The sequence below is a fragment of the Diceros bicornis genome, chromosome 1 (genome assembly GCF_020826845.1).
Source record: "Diceros bicornis minor isolate mBicDic1 chromosome 1, mDicBic1.mat.cur, whole genome shotgun sequence".
Classification (NCBI taxonomy): Eukaryota; Metazoa; Chordata; class Mammalia; order Perissodactyla; family Rhinocerotidae; genus Diceros; species Diceros bicornis.
This window is the reverse complement of record NC_080740.1, coordinates 66,210,328-66,230,462: the sequence shown is the minus strand read 5'-3', so window position 1 is coordinate 66,230,462 and position 20,135 is coordinate 66,210,328. Positions and strand designations below refer to the sequence as shown.

Below are 20,135 nucleotides of genomic sequence, written 5' to 3'. Positions count from 1 at the left end.
GCTGTTGCTTCTCTGCCGGGAAGAGGTAGAATCTTCTCCTTAGCAGTGTCCTGTGGAGTGTGAACCTGGCCTTCTCCTCCACAGCTCCACCGTGGCTGCTTTAGCCAATAGCATTCACTTCTTTGCTGCCAAACGCAAGGAGTCTGCTTGATTCTTACCTCATTGTTTCACTTTTTTGACGTTAGGTGGCTGCACCATCAGGCACCTTGGCCTCTGTGTCTCCCCTTTTCTCTCTGATGGTACCTTTTCAGCCTCCTTCACTGGCTCCCATCTGCCAGTAAATGCTGATGATCCTCGGCTCATTCACAAATCGCCCCTCTCCCCGCCTCCCCCACTTACTTTGCTTCTCCTGAGACTTTGACCCAATCTCTGTGACCTGCTGTGGGTCACAAATCTATATTTGCAAGTCTAAACTTTTCTCTTTGGCTACAGATTTATTTCGTTCTCTGCCTCGAGCTCCTGCAAGTACCGCAAACTCAAAATGTCTAAAACTGGGCTTAAGGCTGTCCCTTCTTCCACCTCGTCCCACAAAGTTACTTCAGGAAACAAAATTAGGACCCTCAGATCTATCTTCTCTTTCCTTTCTTCATTATTCACATTTGGTCACCTCATTCTGTCAAATTTACAAAGCACACTGTACGCGGTAAATCAGTGTCTGATGAGTGGATGGATGATGAACGAATGGAAGAAGGAAGAAGGGAAGATCTGGTACTCACAGAAATGGGAGGCAATGCCGTGTGCCACAAAGCACACTGCCCTTGGTGTTCTGTTCCCAGCTCTGTCGTAAACCCACTGAGAGATCTGGGCCTTCAGATTCCATCATCCCGTCATACCCACACTTCTCGGCGTAGAGCTTGTGTTTCTGGCTTTTCTTCTCTGACTCTGGGTCTCATTTCTACCTCAGTTTCCAGTTGTAAAGTGAATGGGTTAAACAAGATGATCTTCAGGCCCCTGCCGCTCTGAAATGATGGTGAAGGGGAGAATTCTTCCCAGTTCCTTAAAGATAGCTGATGGTCTGAAACTTAAACACAAAATCTCGTAAGAGGCCACTCGTCTGGGGTACACCTGCAGGCATACACACAGTGGCCCATTATGACCTAACATCAAATCTGTCCTTCATCTCTATCCAGGTGGGTTTGAATCCATCCAGAATCTTCCAAATGATCTGAGCGGTGAGTAGAGATCATGCTGAACCTGACCTCCAGTCCTTCAGGACAGCATCCTGTCCTCTTGCCAAGAGCTGGCCACCGTAGTTGCAGGTTCTTAGGGTTGCTCAACTCTGCCTGTCCCTTACAGCGTCCCAGCCCGAAGGCTTCAAGGAGGCCCGGCCTGGTGGAGCCTGGGAGGAGCACCAGGCTGTGGGCTCCAGACAGTCCAGCAGCTCCGAGGACTCCAGCCTGGAGGAGGAGCTCCTTTCAGCCGCCTCAGACAGCTATCACCTGCTGGAGCCCGATGACCTCGATGACCCGGAGCTTCTCATGGACCTAAACACTGGTCAAGAGGAGGACGAGGCTGAGAACTTTGCCCCTATATTGGCTTTTCTGGATCACAAGGGTTACGCTGACCATTTTAAGAGCCTCTATGATTTCTCCTTCTCTTTCCTCACGTCTTCCTTTTATAGCTTCTCTGAGGAGGATGAGCTTGTGGCCTACCTGGAGGCCTCGAGGAAGTGGGCCAAGCGGAGCCACATGACCTGGGCCCATGCCCGGCTCTGCTTCCTCCTGGGCCGGCTGAGCGTCAGGAAGGTCAAACTCTCTCAGGCCAGGGTGTACTTTGAGGAGGCCATCCACATTCTCAATGGGGCATTTGAGGACCTATCCTTGGTGGCTGCTCTGTACATCAATTTGGCTGCCATCTACCTGAGGCAGAGGCTGAGGCATAAAGGCTCGACCCTGCTGGAAAAGGCAGGTGCCCTGTTGGCTTGCCTGCCCGACCGTGAGTCTAGTGCCAAGAATGAGCTTGACGTGGTGGCCTATGTGCTGCGCCAGGGCATTGTGGTGGGCAGCTGCCCCCTGGAGGCCAGGGCCTGCTTCCTGGCCATTCGACTGCTCCTCAGCCTTGGCCAGCACGAGGAGGTCCTGCCCTTCGCCGAGCGCCTGCAGCTTCTCTCTGGACACCCTCCTGCCTCAGATGCTGTGGACACCATCTTGAGTTTTCTGTATGATAAGAAATATCTCCCACACCTTGCAGTGGCCTCTGTCCGGCAACGTGGTACCCAGAGTGCCCAAGGGATGTCCCTACCTATTTGGCAGGTCCACCTAGTTCTCCAGAACACCACCAAGCTCCTTGGAGTTCCTTCTGCAAGCTGGGGTGAAGTTTCCACCCTGGCCTGCCCGACACTCAGGCAGGCACTGGCTGCCTGTGAGGAGCAGGCAGATCGGAGCACCCAGAGGGCCCTGTGTCTCATCTTGTCCAAAGTGTATCTCCAGCACAGATCTCCTGATGGTGCCATCCGCTATCTGAGCCAAGCCTTGGGACTAGGGCAGCTGCTGAGTGAGCAGGAAGCCTTTGAGTCTTCCCTCTGCCTGGCATGGGCCTATCTCTTAGCCAGCCAGGCAAAGAAGGCTTTGAACATCCTTGAGCCACTCTTATACTCCCTGAAGGAGACAGAGAGTGTTACCCAAAAGGGGGTGGTCCATAACCTCCTGGGACTTGCACTTCAAGGTGAAGGCCGGGTGAACAGGGCAGCCAAGAGCTATTTCCGGGCCTTGAACAGAGCCCGGGAGATGGGGGATGTGCGTAACCAGGCGGTGACTTTGGCCAATCTTGGCCACCTGACCCTTAAGTCCTGGGCTCAGGGGCCGGCCAGAGACTATCTCCTGCAGGCCGTTCGACTCTATTCTGAACTCCAGGCCAGCATGGAGACAGACATGGAATTAGTGCAGGTGCTTCTCTGGTTGGCCCAAGTCCTGGTGTACGGACGCCAGCTGGCCAGTGGCCGCCTCTGTTATGAAACGGCATTGCTGTTTGGCTTAAGGCATCGACACCTACAAAGTGAGTATGTCCGGGGCTGCTGCGAAGCTTTAGAGAAATGTGTTAGAGCGCGTTTTGCCTTTGTCCTATCTCAAGTCATCTCATTCATGTCCCTGCTTCACGTTCAGGTCAGCTTCAGGTCACCAAATCCCTCTGCCATTTCTACAGCTCTGTGTCCCCAAACCCTGAGGCATGTATCACCTACCACGAGCACTGGCTAACCCTGGCTCAGCAACTCAGGGACCGGGAGATGGAGGGGAGGCTGCTGGAGTCCCTCGGGCAGCTCTATCGGAACTTGAACACAGCCAGGTGAGTCCAAGCTGAGGGACGGTCCTAGAAACATCTTTTCTTCCTTAAGGAGAAATAGTCTTCTTTCTCCCGGGAAGTCAAGTCCAAATGCACATGGTATGTTTATGGCATCGTGGAAAAGAAGGTGGGCTCTGCAGCCACCACATAGTGCAAACCCAGTGCCATCCCTCACTTATTAACTGTGTGACTTTGGGAAAGTTATTTAATTTCTCCATGCCGCAGCCTCCTCATCAGTTAATGCATGTGGAACACTTGGAACAGTGCCTGATATGTAGAAAGGGCTCAGTCATGTTGGCTTTGTTACAAGTACTTGTGTGTTTCCATAACAATCCATCACGTGACCATGGCTGAGGGTGCATAATTCAGAGAGGTGGCAGTTACACGGAGGACTGTGGAACCCTCAGGAGGTCTTCCTTACCTGAGGACAATTGGTGTTAGAGAAAAGACGCTTAAAGTAAATAAATCCACTGAAAGCAGGTGTATAAAATTTCACGGTAAAAAAAGTTTAATTGGGGCCTTACCTTTAAAATGAAACTGGAAATTATAAAACTAAGTTTATTTTCACCTTTTAGTTAAGAAACTTATGTTATAGTTGCAACTATGCACTAAGTGGTGGAATAAACAAACGGCAAAAGAAGTGTCGATATTTTAGCTTGTATTGACAAGATTTTGTAACAGCATAATGAAACAGCCTGTGTTTTGTGATTGGCTTTCAGCACTCTCTTAGAAAGGCTCATTTTTGCAAAAATATACCAAAACTTAACTGTTTTACCCAAAGGCTTCTTTTAACTTTTTGATATTTAAATCATTCTCATATGAAATATCTTGCCATCTCCTGCTGATTTTCTCTTCTTCATCTCTTTGTTGGTCTCATCTGCTTGATCCTCATTTGCCAGTGGCGTGGCCTGCAGTTCTGCTCTCTAACAAGCCTTTAACTGATTCCATTAAATTCTGCATGGTTTGCAAGATATTCAGTTTCATTTTACAACAAATTAGCTGTAGCATTGTATTCATAATTACAAATGACTTCTAAAATAGACAAGGGATAATTGCTAGTGTTGAGCAGAGAGAGGTGATTGAGGAGAAGCTAATTAAATGACAGTTTTTGCTTTTCTAGGCAATATGATAACCTTGGGCACCTGGGCAATCAAATCAGGTAGCGAATTCTCTCTCTCTCCCCCCTCCACTCTGTCTCCCTCTCCCTCACCCTTTCCCTTTCTTACAAGAATCTGGTGTCCTTCACATCTCCCATTGTCTTTGCCTTCAGTCCCAGGAAGGGGGTTCTGGGTCCTTGCAGCATGTGAGGGGACAGGAGGCCTGGCCCCAGCCCCTCCCTGCTTCCGTTCCAGGACATACTAGGAGTTTGGATGGTTCTGGAGCAGACCCAGGAGGCAGGCTTGAATTAATCTTAGAGATGAAATAGTTCATATGTTCATGGTCAGACGTTGGAGGCATGGGCTTTGGGAAAGCTGGATTTTAAGAGACTGCAGCAAGGATGGCGAATACTTGTCAGGTTTATTGCCACTCCTCCCCGTGTGCAAGTTCAGTCTCAGATTAATTGCTGCTCCCACCCATCGCCTACCCCACAGCCATCCTTTGCTCACCAGTCTTCCTCCCATCTCTGGTTGTTAAAAACCGCTGAAATCCTAAGGGGGAAGCCAGAGAGAAAGCCCTGGTCACTGTCAACACAGACTGCGGAGGCCTCACTTAAGCCGGTGTGGAGGATCACTGTACCTCCTAGGTGAAGGGGTTGATAGAGAGGAGGTAACAAGTGGGGTTGCAGTTGCTCCAAGAAGTGATGGAGGCAGTGGGAAGCTACAGAGCTGGAAGGGGAGCAACCGAATCTGGATTCGCGGTCAGGAAACCTGATCCTTCACGAGCTACTAACGTGTCCTTCAACAAGTGATTTCTCCTCTCGGTTGCCCCATTTCTAAAGTTAAATTGAATGAGGTGCCTTCCAGTTCTAAAATGTTGAGTCTAGGACCAGCCAGCTATGCTATTCTAACACTGGCAGTAGCCCTATTAGTACCAGAATTCCTGCTCCAAATTCCTCCAAAGAGTCTTGAATTTTGGGGGCAGATTCTTAAAGTTGTGGTTCTTCTAGAGGGCTTTTTGGATCAGAGACCTAAGCTTTTGTGGTTTTGAAGGGCTCTGCAGTAAGTTCGGAAGGTCTTGATGTAGTGACCATAAACTCCGTGCAGGCAGACATTATGTTTAGCATAGAACTTGGCACAGAGGAGACATACAATACATGTTTGTGGGGGCAGCCACATAGTTAGTTAGTCCATTAGCTCACAGCCCTTGAGCTGCAGCTACATGCTGACTTGGCTGCTGGAGAGGAGATTAAGATGGAGAACGAGGGAGTCCCTGGTTTCTTGCTCAGGGCTCAGGTAAGGAAAAAGGTGCTTGCAACTTGGAGGCAGGCTCTCTGGTCTTCGGTGACAATTACAATAGTCAGAGTGCTGTCAGTGGAACCTCAGATGCCCCTTCCAGCAACCTGTTGAGAACCTGGCCTACGTAGTACTAGCTACAGAACACAGTGGGTCTTTTCTTAGGGAGCTTCCACTGATAAGGAATCAAATAACAGTGAATTAGAATATCAGAGATTTCCACCCAAATCAGGAATACGTTTTTTTCTAACGTTAAAGGTGTTTAAAATTATAATATTTGCTTACGATAAAAAAAAAAGTTAAACCAGTATTGAAGGTTATAATTTGAAAAATAAAGATCCCCACCCAACTTCCCTTTCCCTAAGACTCTTCAGAAGAAACTGCTTACAGATTTTTAAATATCCGTCAAATATTCCATACATATGAAAGATTATGTATGATACATGTTCTCTATATTAAATATATGTTACATATATAATATGCACATTTTTTAGTTACTTAAATGGGATCATGATAAAAGTTCTGTTACATAATATACTCTTCTGTTATTTGTTTTTTTCATTTAAAAATATCACTACGAAATGTTGATCCAGCATTTTATCGCACTATGAGAACCCTTCTAATGTATTAGGTACTATGGTAGGTGGTGGGGAATTCAATGCTTAGGAAAAAAATTTCCAAAAGAACTCTCCAAAATGGAGTAGTCCACCCTGTGTGGGAGTGAGTGTGTCATCATTACAAGTATTCAAGCAGAGGCTGGCTAGTCACGGATCTTATGGAAGAATTTCCTGAATTGAGATTTTTAGTAACAGCTTATTGAGATGTAATCACATAAAATTCAGTCTGTAAAGTATAAAATTCAGTGATTTTAGTGTATTCACAGAGTTGTGTAACTATCACCACTATCTAATTTCAGAATATTTTCATGGCCCCTAAAAGAAACCTTATACCCATTAGCAGTCACTCCCCGTTAACCCACCCCCACCCAGCCAGGCAATCACTAATCTACTTTCTGTCTCTATGGATTTGCCTATTCTGGACATTTCATGTAGATGGAATCATACAAGATATGGCCTTTTGTGACCGGCTTCTTTCCTTAGGGTAATGCTTTCAAGGTTTATCCACAGAGTCACGTGTGTCAGTATTTCATTCCTTTTTATTGCCGAGTAATATTCCATTGTATGAATATATCACATTTGTTTATCCAGTCATAGGTTGATAGACATTTGCATTGTTTCCACTTTGTGGCTATGATGATTAATGCTGCTATGAACATTTGTGAACAGGTGTTTGTGTGAATATACTTTTCCAGTTCCCTTGGGTATGGGATTCTCTTGGGAGTGGAATTGCAGGGTCATATGGTAACTCTATATGTAAACTTTTGCGGGACTGCCAAAGTAGCTACACCATTTTACCTTCGTGTGGCAATGTTTGAGGGTTCCAATGTCTTCACATTCTCACCAGTACTTGTTATCGTCTGTCTTTTTTATTTCAGCCATCCTAGTAGGTGTGAAGTGGTGTCTCATTGTGGGTTTGATTTACTTTTCCCTAATGGCTGAAGACGTTGAGTTTCGTTTCATGTGCTTACTGGTCATTTGTGTATCTTCGTTGGAGAAATGTCTGTTCAAATCCTTTGCCCGGTTTTTAATTGCATTGTTTGTCTTTTAATTGTTCAGTTGTAAGAGTTCTTTATATATTCTGGATAAAATTCTCTTATCAGATATATGATTTGTAAATATTTTCTCCCAACCCATGGGTTTCTTTTCACTTTCTTGATGGCATCCTTTGAAGCACATACATTTTTAAATTTGATGAGGTTCAATTTATCTATTTTTTTCTTAATTCTTCCCTAATCCAAGGTCACAAAAATTTACCTCTATGTTTCCTTCTAAGAGTTTTGTATTTTCAGCTCTTACATTTAGGTCCATCAGCAACTTTGAGTTAATTTTTGTATATGGTATAAGGTAGGGGTCCAGTTTTATTCTTTTGCATGAATCTCCTGTTGTCCAAGTACCGCTTGTTGAAAAAGTTATTTTTCCCCATTGAATGTCTTTGGCACCCTTGTTTAAAATCAGTTGTCCATAAACGTAAGGGTTTATTTCTGAGCTCTAAATTCTATTCTATTGATCTATACGTCTAACCTATGCCACATTGCACTGTCTTGTTTATTACAGCTTTGTGGTAAGTTTTAAATTGGGAAGTGTGAGTCCTCCAAACTTGTTATTCTTTTTCAAGATTGTTTTGGTGATTTCGAGTCCTCTGCCATTCCATATGCAAGTTAGCATCAGCTTTTCAATTTCTGCAAAGAAACCAGCTGGGGTTTTGATAGAGATGATGTTGAATCTGTAGATCAATTTGGGTAAGCATTGCTGTCCTAACAATATCATGCCTTCCAATTCATGAACATGGGATGTCTTTACATTTCCTTAGGTCTGCTTTAATCCTTTTCAACAGTGTGTTGCAGTTTTTAGGGTATAAATTTTGCACTTCTTTTGTTAAATGTATTCTGAAGTAGTTTTTGATGCTATTGTAAATGGACTTGTCTTCTTAATTTTATTTTCAGATTGTTTATTGACAGTGTATGGAAATACAGTTGATTTTTGTATGTTAGTCTTGCATCCTGCAACTCTGTTTATTAGTTCTAGTAGTTTGTGTGTGTGTGTGTGTGCATGTGTGTGCGTGTGTGTGTGTGTTCCTTAGGATTTTCTGTGTGTAAGATCATGTCACATACAAATACAGTTTTACTTCTTTCTTATCTAGATGTCTTTTATTTCATTTTCTTGCCTAATCACCCTAGATGGAACCTCCAGTACAATGTTGAATAGAAGTGGTGAGAGTAAACCTTCTTGTCTTGTTGCTGATATTAGGGGGAAAGCTTTCAGTCTTTCACCATTAAGTCTGAAATTAGCTCTGAGTGTGTCATAAATAAATAAACTTTATTAAGTTGAGGAATTTCCTTTATATTCTTAGTTTCTTGTGTATTTTATCATTAAAGGGTGTTGAATTTTTTTCAAATTCTTTTTATGCACTTATTGAGCTGATCATGTGGAGTTTTCTTCTATTCTATTAATAAGGTATATTGAATTGATTGATTTTAGTATGTTAAACTGACCTTGCATTCTTGGGATAAATCTCACTTGGTCATGGTTTTTATATGCTGCTGGATTCAGTTTGCAAGTATTTGGTTCAATATTTTTACATCTATATTCATAAGGGATATTGGTCTATAGTTTTCTGTTCTTGTGATGATGTCTTTGTCTGGTTTTGCTATCAGGGCAATACTAGCCTCGTGCTGAGTTGGCAAATGTTCCCCTTTCTATTTTGTGAAGGTTTGTGAAAGTTTGGTATTAATTCATCCTTAAATAGTTGGTAGAATTTACCAGTGAAGCCATCTAGGCCTGGGCTTTTCTTTGTAAGTAGTTTTTTTGATGACTAATTGAATATTTTTAGTTGTTAAGAGTCTATTTAGATTTTCTATTTCTTCTTGAGCTATTTTGGTGTTTTTATCTTTCCAGGAATTTGTCCATTTCGTCTAGATTATCTAATCTGTTAGTATACAATTATTCATAGTATTCCCTTATAATCTTTTTTATTTCTGTAGTTATTTCTGTAGTAGTAATGTCCCCACTTTAATTCCTAGTCTCTTCTCTTATTTTTCTTTTTTTGAGGGAGGGAAAGAAAGAAACAAAACTGTCTTCATTCACAGATGACAGGATCCCATATACAGAAACTTCCTAGTTATCCACCAAAAAACCACCAGAACTAATAAATGAGTTAAGGAAGGTTGTAGGACGTAATATCAACATACAAAATCCAAGTATATTTCCATACAGTTGCAGTGAACAATCTGAAAATTAAAGTAAGAAAAATTCCATTTACAATAGCATCAGAAAGAATAAAATATTTATTTTAAATTATTTTAGTAAGGTGTTTTACCAAATAGAAAGTATTTAAAGTAAAAGATTAAATTCCACAAAAACAGTGTAAAACCTATACTCCGAAAACCATAAAACACTATTGAAAGAAGTTAAGGAAGATCTAAATAAATGAAAAAACATCCTATAGTAATGGACTGGAAGTTTATTAAGATGGCAATACACCCCAAATAATCTATATATTCAATGCACTCTCCATCAGAATCCAAGCTGGCTTCTTTGTAGAAATTGATAAGCTGATTCTAATATTCAAATGTAATTGCAAGGGACCCAGAATAGTCAAAGAATCCTGAAAAAGAATAACAGAGTTGAAGAACTAATGCTTCTCAATTTTAAAACACACCACAAAATAACATTAATCAAAGCAGTCCAGTACTGGCATAATGATGGACATATAGATAAATGGGCTATAACTGAGTCAAGAAGTAAATGCGTGTGTCTATGATAAACTGATTTTTGACAAAGAAGCCAAGATCATCCAATGGAGGAAAAAGTAGTCTTTTCAACAGACAGTGCCGGGACAACTGTGTATACACATACAAAGAAATAAAATTGTACTTCTGCCTCACACCATCTCTTATTTTTCTCGATCAGACTAATCAAAGATTTGCTTTTTCAAAAATCTTTTAATAGAATCAACTTTTGATTTTGTTTTTCCATTCTCTATATCATTTGTATCTGATTTAATGTTTATTATGCTATTTCTTCTGCTTGCTTTGGGTTTACTTTGCTTTTCTTTTTCAAGTGTCTTAAGGTGGAATGTTAGGTTATTGATTTGAGATCTTTGTTCTTTTTTAATATAAATATTTACAGCTATAAATTTCTCTCTGAGCACTGCCTTCACTCTATTCACTCAGTGAGTTTTAGTATGTTGTATTTTTGTTTTCATTCATCTCAAAGTATTTTCTAATATCTCTCGTGATTTCTTCTTTGACCTCTTGCTTATTTAGGAGAGTGTTGGTTAATTTTCACATATTTGTGAATTTCCCAAATGTCCTTATGTTACTGATTTCTGATTTTATTCCATTGTGATGAGAGAACATACTTTGTATGATTTCATTCCTTTTAAATTTATTTATAAGGCCGAAGTTTATTGAGAAAGGCCTAACATATAGTCTATTCTGGAGGATGTTCCATGTGTACTTGAGGAGAGTGTGTATTCTGCCATTCAGTGTAGTGTTCTCTAGATGTCTGTTAGGTCTAATTGATTTATAGTTAAAGTCTTCTACTTTTGTTCTTATGTTTAGTTATTCTATCCATTATTGAAAATGTGGTGTTGAAATCTCCAGTTACTGTTGTTGAGTTGTCTATTTCTCCCTTCAATTCTGTCAGCCTTTACTTCACGTGTTTTCGGGGCTCTGTTTTTAGGTGCATTACGTTTCTAATTGCAATGTCTTCCTGATGGAATGACTCTTTTATTGTTGTAAAATGTTCTTCATTATCTTTAGTGACAATTTTGGTATTTTAATCTGATATTAGTATAACCATTCCAGCTCTTATTTAAAGGTATATCTTTTTCCATACTTTTACTTTTAATCTATTTGTGTCTTTGAATCTAAAGTGTATCTCTTGTAGACAGCATATAGTTGGATCCTTACTTTCTCTTTCTTTTTTTAAATCCATTCTGCCAATCTCTGTCTTTTGACTGGAGTGTTCAATTCACTTACACTTAGTGTAATTACTGTAATTACTATGTCTGCCATTTTGCCTTTGTTTTCTATATATCTTACGTCTTTTTAAAATTCCTCCTTTGCTGTATTATTTTATGTTAAATAGATGTTTTCTAGTCTACCATTTAAATTTCCTTGTCATTTCTTTTACTGTATTTCTTTTAGTTATTTTCTTAGTGGTTACCCTAAGGATTATAATTAACATCTTAATTTATAACAATCTCAGGTGTTTCCCAGGCATGCATACAGTTTTGCACATGAGTGTGGCCTTCTAGATTCCTGGGAATATGTTGGAGCTTTTCAAATCTTCCTATGGACATCTCATTCCCCAATTTTTCCTTTTATTTATTTATTTTTTCTATCTGCTCCAAATGTTTTCACCACCTCAGACAGCCACAATGTTAAACAATTGCTGCTGATCTTTTTGGACAAACACCTCGGGGGAAAGAGCGTTCTACACTGAGTGAGCTCTGAGTCAGGTTAAACAAAAAAACCCCCATGCATGCAGGCTTTCAGGGAACTTCCAGACAGGTCAAATAGTGATAATTCTCTGGGGATAGAATGCTGGAGAACTCCAAACTCATCATGCCCCTTCCAGTGGCTGCTAGACTTCTGGTTTTCCCAGCTACCATGATGGCGAAGCTTTTGGTTTTTAAGGCTGACACAGAGCTGGGGAAGGACATGCTTTTGGAGCAAGTTAAACAGCAACAAAACTCACTATTCTTAACAAGATTCAGCTTTTTTTCTTGAATAAATATTCCTTGAATTATTACAAGCCTTTGCTTAATTTCCAGAGTTCTGAAAAAGTTGATTGGGATGAATTTTTCCAGTGTTCTCATTCCTTTTAAGGGGGAGTGGAATTTTGGAGGTCCTTCCTCCGTCATTCTGGAAGTTGATCTAGATTAGGAGCTTTTAATTCTAGCATTCTATAATTATAAGCTTTGAGATTCTTATTTGTATAATTGGGATGAAATAAACATCCACTTCTCCTGCTTTACCACCATTAAGTGATACTAAGAGGAAGATAGGGAAGTGCCTTAGGTGTCAGAGGATACCTCGGCAAACATATGGTTATCATCCCTTTGCAGAATGCTCGCTTGATCAAGGAGGACATGCTATAAGGTTATATTTATTTAGCATGTATGAATCATCTAGTCCTACAGAGTGCTCGAGAAAAAAAAAAGGAACAAAGACCAGCTAACAGACGTAGATAAACAGGTGTTTCCATGGACCTGAAGGTGGTTACTGTAATTTAGCCTTAAGCTTCCTGGTAGCTGAGGTAAAAAGAGGAAGCCGTATGAGGTTCTCACTGTCTGATAAAAGAACATAAACAAATATATCTGTTGGAGCAAATTTTTTCCTGGCACTGATTTCTAGGAGGAATTTATTGAGTGAGTTTTGATGTAATGGACAAATTTTTTCAACTAAACTTGCTCCAAGGGATTTCCATTCTCACAAAGCGCAAAGCCATAGCAAGCAAAGGCAGGAAGTGTTCGTGGGAGAGATGGCAGGCATCTGCAGGGGCAGGTTTGGAGGGAAAGAAAACAACACTTTCAGCTAAGGGTTGGGAGGCTGTGTCAGGGAAGATTTCATGAAAGGCTAGCATTTGAGGATGCCTTTGAGGGATAAGTAAGATTTGGAAAAGTGGAGAGGAGTAGAGAATAGGATTTGGGGCAGAGGGAATAGCAGTAACAATGGAAAGGTAGGGACACATTTGAAAGGCATTCTATAGGTTCAACAGACAGGGTTTGATGTTCATCTGGATATGGGTACTAAAAGAGAGAGAGGACTCCAGCCTGTGCCCTAGGAGGGGTTGTGGAGGTTGGGTGGGGGTGGGGGGTTGTGCAAGTCACTCTGGACCTACATAGTGAGCATCCATGGTCACAATAGAACAGCAGGCATCCAGGGAGCATGCACTGTTTACCAAGAAATGTGTAATCTCAGGATAACCATAGGCGGTAGAAAGAATTAAGGAAATTGAGAGCTAAAGAAGCCAAGCAACTTGCATGAAGCCACGCAGCAGGGATTGGTACCCAGTCAGAGTCTAGAACAGGAGTCAGCAAACTTTTTAATAAGAGATCAGATAGTAAGTGTTTTAGGCTTCGTGGGCCATGTGGTCTCTGTCACAACTACTCCGGTCTACAGATGTAGCATGAAAACAGCCACAGACATACATAAATGAATGAGTGTGGCTGTATTCCAATAAGACTTGATTTATAAAAGCAGGCGGAAGACTGCATTTGACTCACGGGCCATAGTTTGCCAACCCCTGGTCTAGAGTGCATATTCTTAACCACTCTGCATATATTCTGCATGTTCAGTCAATAATTTTCACCCTAAATAATAGGTGTGGATTATCATATAGTGAAACTTCTTGGAATTGTATGGATGAGAATGGCCTCATTTTTCATCTGGTCTGACCCTTGCCTGCTATAGAGAGTCCAGACTGCTAGCATCAGTTGGTTTCACTGGTATTAGCTAAGATCCTAACTCCTCAATTTAAGGTGGTTTTCACTACCCATGCTGCCTTTCTACTCATTTTAATTCCTCCTATTCGAAAGATTTTCTCCAGGGTTTAGAGGTGGAGGATGGTAGGGGAGGGCAAGTAGATAATGAAAACTTTGTCCCGCTCTGCGAGTTTTTGCCTTGGAATGCTCCGTTTGTCCAATACCTTCAGAGTCTTTCTCTTTCTGCCTCCAGGTGACAACTATAGAATCCAGCTTGACAAAGTTTTTCAGTCTCTCAATGGGAGGGGTCCTTGGCCTTGTCTCCTGTCTCCAGGTGACACAATATAGACTGTACCTTGCTCTAGAGCTGAACCAGGTGGTGTTTATGAGAACTTTGTGGCTGTATTGAATCCATTCAACATATACTGAACGTCTCCTATGGCTCAGGCACTGTGCTAAAAGCTGGACAAAGGAAATATAGTCCTTGAGCTCACAATGCTTATGGACTAGTTCAGGAAATAGACATTATGTACATAATCACTAAAGGTATCATATAAATTATGCTAAGTGCCACGAAGATGTGCATATTATTTTTAGAAAGAAGAAATGCCTTGCATGCAATAGGTCTTCACAAAATAATGACTCTTTGCATGTAAATACAACAGTAGCCTAGAAGTCATACTCCTGGCTTTTATTCTTATTCTTATGCCTCTTATTCTGTGGAACTGAAAAAAAATGCTTCAATGTTTGGTTTTCAACATAATTCATACGACTAATCCCTAACATTTCTGTAATCCTAAACGAGGAAAGAATTGCTTTTGCTGACATGTTCTCATTAGATCACAAGGCTCTGATGTACATGACCACCCCACTTTTGCAGATGAGGAAACTTTGTTCAGGTTTGAGGTAGCTTATGTCCTTCGAAACTTCCAGGTTGTTAAAGTGCTGAAAGAAGCAAAAGCCTCCCCATGTGCTGATTTCTGAGCCAGAGACTGAGTGCTGCTCAAGGGTGTGTGGCGCCTCTGGAGTCAGATTCTCAGGATTAGATCCTGGTCCAAACAGGGGTTATTACCTGGTCCATGTCACTTACTTTTTCTGAGCCTTATTTTTCCCATGTATAAAATGGATATAATAATAGTACTGCCTTCTGAGTGCTATTGTGATGATTAAACGAGATTATGTATGTAAAGCCCCTAGCACATGCTAAGTGCTCAGTAAATGCCAGTGACAATTACTGTCGTTGTTATTATTACAACGACAAAACAGCAGAGATCTCAAAATAAATCTTCAGAAACGAGCAGTGCAAACTTGGACAAGTTTCAAAAAAAACCCACTGCATTTCTTTATTTGCAAGATGGGCTAAGAACTCTCATGGCTTAGGGTTTCTATGGGGATTAAATGAGAAAATGTATATTCAAAATTTGTGTCCCAACACCTGGCACAGGGTCAACCCTTGGTGAGTGGCAGGTCTTATTATGGAAGCAGGACAGGATCAATCAGTGGAGGCAGGGCTCTGGCCAGAGGTCAGACATTCATCCAGGCAGGGTGGGGATCTGGAAAGCCCCAGCGGGGGCTGGAAGGAGGAAGTCTGGGAATGCAGGTGTGTTGGGGTGACCTGGCCACAGGCTCGTGGCTGATGTCCAGGCAGGAAGGAAGAAACAAGGACCCAGCTGCAGAGACTGAACTTTGGGGGCAGGAAAAACGAGAAAAAGAGAAGACTAGAGGTTGGAGAGGAGATAGCCCAGCAGAGCCCAGGCATAGGTGGCCCAGGCATGCACGAGACTTGGGATCAAGGCTGAGCTGATGCTGTTCCACCAGTCGGGCTCCTTACTTCTTTTGATTTGGGAGCTGAGCCACACCTAGAGCCTGCAGGTGGTGGCTGGAGGAATTGGGATGCTGGAACATTGGCGTGAACACAATGGCGTGTGTGGTATCACCAAACTCCCTACTGAGCTAGGATAACCACAGGCCTCTTTTACTATAGGAAGCCCTGTCCTTTTCTTGCCCACTCCGTACCCCCAAACCTCAAGTAAGGTTAACAGGTTCTGCAGGCCTGGCCTCCACCACTCTCCCCATCCCACCGGAACAGTTGATGAAGACGAGACCCATACATCTCATCCTGATCCTATTTCCTGCTCTGTTTTTATTTATGACCATACTCTGTCCTGGGAGACTCTTAGACTCTGGTTGTTTTCTACTGACACCCAGGGAGCAAGATTTGGATTATTACAGAGAGGCCAACACACAGAGCAGGTATTTGCTTCTTGGACCTTTTCTCTCTGAGCTCACTATGACTGTGGACAAGAGGAGATCAGTATTTCTCTCCAGGAAACAACCCATGGGGGCAGGCAGGACGTACGGAGACCCAGCTACTCACACAACACTATCAAGACTCCTTGTGCATGTAGGGTTTTCCAGAGACCACTGCCTCCCGCCAAGACTTAGACCTGATCCATAACCTCCAGTAAAAACAAGTGCCTTATAGTCAAAAACTGTGAGGTGGTCTCCAGCTTCCTCGGTTCTTTTCTATCACAACTCACCACCCCATCTGTCTGTATCTGCCAGTAGCTGTGCTGTATCCCCCACCAGATGAGCCTTGATGATTTAAGTCACTACTATGGTCATTCACTTGTGCATTTATTCAACAAGTAGGCATTTGGTGTCTACTGTGTGTTAGATGCTTATGAAAAAAAATGTTATAGTGTAGTTGAAAGATGGATGGACTGTGGGCCAGTAATAATAACAATGATAACTAACATTCAAACATTCACCAAGGACTTACTCTGTGGTAGGCACTGTTCTAAGCACTCTAGTTCTGTTATCTCATTTAATCCTCACAACAACCCTCCAAGGCAGATACAATTATATCCTCATTTTACAGATAGGGAAACCAAGGCACAGAGAGGTTCTGTACTTTCTCAACACAGCTGGTTGAGACTGAGCCAGGATTCAAATCAGGCCCCGACCTCCCTGTGTCATCTGAAACAACGATGTTCCCTCCCAGAACCTCGGTTTCCTCCCGTGCTGAGTGACTCTGAGGCCCCTTTGAGCCCTCACACCTTATGAGTGCATCTCCACCCCTAGGTCCCTCAGGAGGTCCCTCACCTGCATCAAGGAGAGCCTGCGTATCTTCATCGACCTGGGGCAGAGAGACAAGGCGGCCGAGGCCTGGCTCGGGGCTGGGCGACTTCACTACCTCATGCAGGAAGATGAGCTGGTGGAGCTGTACCTGCAGGTAGGCCTCCCGCAAGCTCATCTGCTGACTTGGGCCATTTGGAGAGGCAGATGTACCCTTCAAATTGACCAGCTGGAACTAGAGAGAGGTGATGTCCTCGCCAAGCCCTTGGAAGAAGGGTCAACAGGGGCTGCTCCCTGGATGCAAGATGGAAACCAGGATGTCTGGCAAGCTGTATACCGGTGGCAAAAGGCCAGTCCCTGAGACCCATATACTGTACACCTGTGAGCTCTCAAAGACCATGGTGGGAGACTCCGTCACCTGTCTCGTCAAGTATATCCATCTTCCCAAAGCTTGACACACACCTTGACTTCAGGGTTTTGCTGCAATTTGAGGCAATTTGAGGTGTGCAGGGTGTTGACATTATTGTTCCTCTATGGTTTTTTTTATTTGCATACCTTTAATGTCTGAGATATGGCATAGCGTAGTGATTAAAGGCCCGGGCTTTGGAGAGAGACAGGCCTGGAATCAAATCACAGGGCCATCGAGAATGAACTGTGTGACCTTGGGCTTGCTTTATGAACTCTCTGGGCCTCAGTTTCTTCATAGATGAACCCTATCTCTTAGGGTAAGGATTAGATACATCACTTGCATGGTAAACACATATGCATAGAAAGCATTTACTAAGTGCTTGGGACTTAGTAAATGCTTAATACATGGTATTTCATCATCATCATCATTATTATTATTACTATTATCTGCACATACTGACATTATGATGGCATGTAAGATTTATTCCATCAAAAATGTGCCCATTATCTTTTCTTCCTTCCCATTTCTTATTTTCTCCCTTTTTACACTCCCTTATTCTATTACTTAAATTCGCACAAACTCATTTCTGGAGAGACTTAATAATGTTTGTGTCAGATTGATTGCATGCTTACTATGCACAGGAGACTTTGTGAAAACACCACATGCATGGTGTAGTGTAATCCTCATTACAAATGCAGCAGGAGTGTCTATTAAAATCCTCATTTTCCAGATGAGGCTCAGTGAGGCTTAGTGACTTGTCCAAGGTGATACAGCCAGTAAGTGGTGAAAATTGCACACTGGCAGTGTGACTTAAAGCTTTCACTCTCAGCCTCCACACTATTCTGATGCAGGACTTTAGAGCTGGAAGGGTTTTCAGAGACCAGACAGTTCAGTCTTGACTGTCACTCTCCGGAGACAGAGGCCCAGAGGGAGATGTTCGGGTTGTTCACTGCTTGGCGGCAGAGCCTCCTGACTCCAGGATTCCATCTCACTTCCCCTCTCTCTGTGTAGCTGCCTATGCAATAACAATGGTAGGGTCTTGCCCCAGTGATTTGCTGGCCAGAACTGGTCCCAGGCCCACCCAACCCCAGACTGCCACCTAACTTGATGTTCCGCAGAGTGTCGTTGCCACTGAAGAGAATCATCTTCACCTAAGGCCTCTACCTGAGGTCCTGTAGCTGTGCTGCAGACGCTGCGGGACATTCTTCCCTCCTCACCTTCCTCATCACGTTTTGGTTAGATGCAATATGAAATAGCTTGCTAGAGATAAGGGGTCATGGGGGCCAGGAGAAGGGTATTGGGCTAAGAAAGTAACTACTGATGTGAACTCGGAGACGTTCCTTATCCTTTCTGAGCCATGGTTTCTGCATCTGGAAAGTGCGGGTGTTGCACGACATCACTGTTTTCCAAACTTCGGTCATTTACGCATCAAGTTTGTGGTTTTGCCATATCTATGTACCTTCTATACCATTATTTGCTTATTTTTCTTTGACTCAACTTCAAATCAACTTAGCTTTTTACACTAAACAGTGCTACCTGAAATCACAGGTTTTGATATATTATTAATCTTTTTTTCTGAAACGTACTAAGATAAATACTTAACTATTAAAACATAAATGTTCGTCTGTGTACTGCTAAAAATCATTTCTAGGGCCACCAAAGTAATGTCTCATACCATGATGGGGAAATGCTGGACTAAAGAATCTCGAAGGCTTCTTACCAGCCCTTCAAGTGTGGAGGACAATTCAGGGTTCCGGGGACTTAAGCAGAGGGTTGAACTAGGTGGTCAGATCTCATTCCTGCCTGTCCTGTGGATGTTCAGAAGTCTTTCTCTCCACCTTTGACAGCCATCTCTGTCCCACTCAGGCCGCCATCCAGAAAGCCCTGAAGTCAGAGGAGCCCTCCCTGGCTCTCAAGCTCTACGAAGAGGCAGGTGACGTGTTCTTCAACGGGACCCGCCACAGGCATCGCGCGGTGGAGTATTACCGAGTAAGTCCCGGGCTGTGCAGCGTGCCCAGCCAGGCCCTGGCACAAACGTGGGCAGGACCACATGGCCGGGGGCTCCTTTTCTCTCTCTTGCTCGTATTTCTTTTTCTTCCATTCCTCATCCAGTGCCTACTTGCTCTCCTTCTGCTCAATCTAGCAGGCCCTTAAAGAACGAGCTAATAAACTCTGTCATTCTCCCCCTCCTGGGAGAACACACCATAATAATTACATCTCTTGGGTACCTAGTACTTTACCGTTTGTAGCACACTTCTACACATACCAAAATGTTCCCATGTACCACTGGTGGTGTCGTGGGAGATGACTGGTCCACAGATGAACACTTTTGTTCTACTATATTTTTATTTAGTACACATTAAAATATATTTTGAAAAATTAAAAATGTATAACACCAGCTTGTCAAACCCACGATTTCACAGATATTATTGCAAAGATGAGGCAAGATAATAAAAGAGGGTTGATTTAAGAAATAATACTAGTTAAATAAATGTCCAGATGTTAAGCAGATTATGTCAAAAAACATAATTGTCATTCATCACTGACTGAAGTTGGAGAAACCTCCATACCTCATTTGATCCTAAAATCTCCCTTATTGAGATATTCATTCATTTGCTTGTTCAGTTGTTTATTCAGTTCTCAACATCTATCAAGGCCCCAATATGTGCCGGGCACTGAGCTAGGGGTGGGGAGAACAAGAAGCACATCGCTGACTATCGAGGTGCTCATTTTCATATGCATTTTATAGATGAGAAAACTAAGGCTCAGAGAAATGATGAGAACTGCCTAAAATTCTATCATAATAAAGAAAATAGAAATAACCATTTATTGAGCACTCTCAGACACGATGTCCATACTCTATATACGTACTTTATAGATTAGCACTATGGGTGCTGGGGGAGCACATAGCAAGGAGGTGTAAC

General features: G+C 42.6%; 1 protein-coding gene across 5 annotated transcripts in view; it reads left to right on the top strand.

The window, feature by feature from the left end:
- SH3TC2 (SH3 domain and tetratricopeptide repeats 2) overlaps positions 1-20,135 on the top strand; it is a 59,689-nt gene that overhangs the window by 32,182 nt on the left and 7,372 nt on the right. For all 5 annotated transcript variants that reach the window (XM_058543647.1, XM_058543675.1, XM_058543656.1 and 2 more), the window contains 5 exons: positions 1,131-1,172; positions 1,297-2,994; positions 3,102-3,282; positions 16,809-16,959; positions 19,078-19,200. In XM_058543647.1, the coding sequence (XP_058399630.1) occupies positions 1,131-1,172; positions 1,297-2,994; positions 3,102-3,282; positions 16,809-16,959; positions 19,078-19,200 (2,195 nt within the window). The remainder of the gene's footprint in view (positions 1-1,130; positions 1,173-1,296; positions 2,995-3,101; positions 3,283-16,808; positions 16,960-19,077; positions 19,201-20,135) is intronic.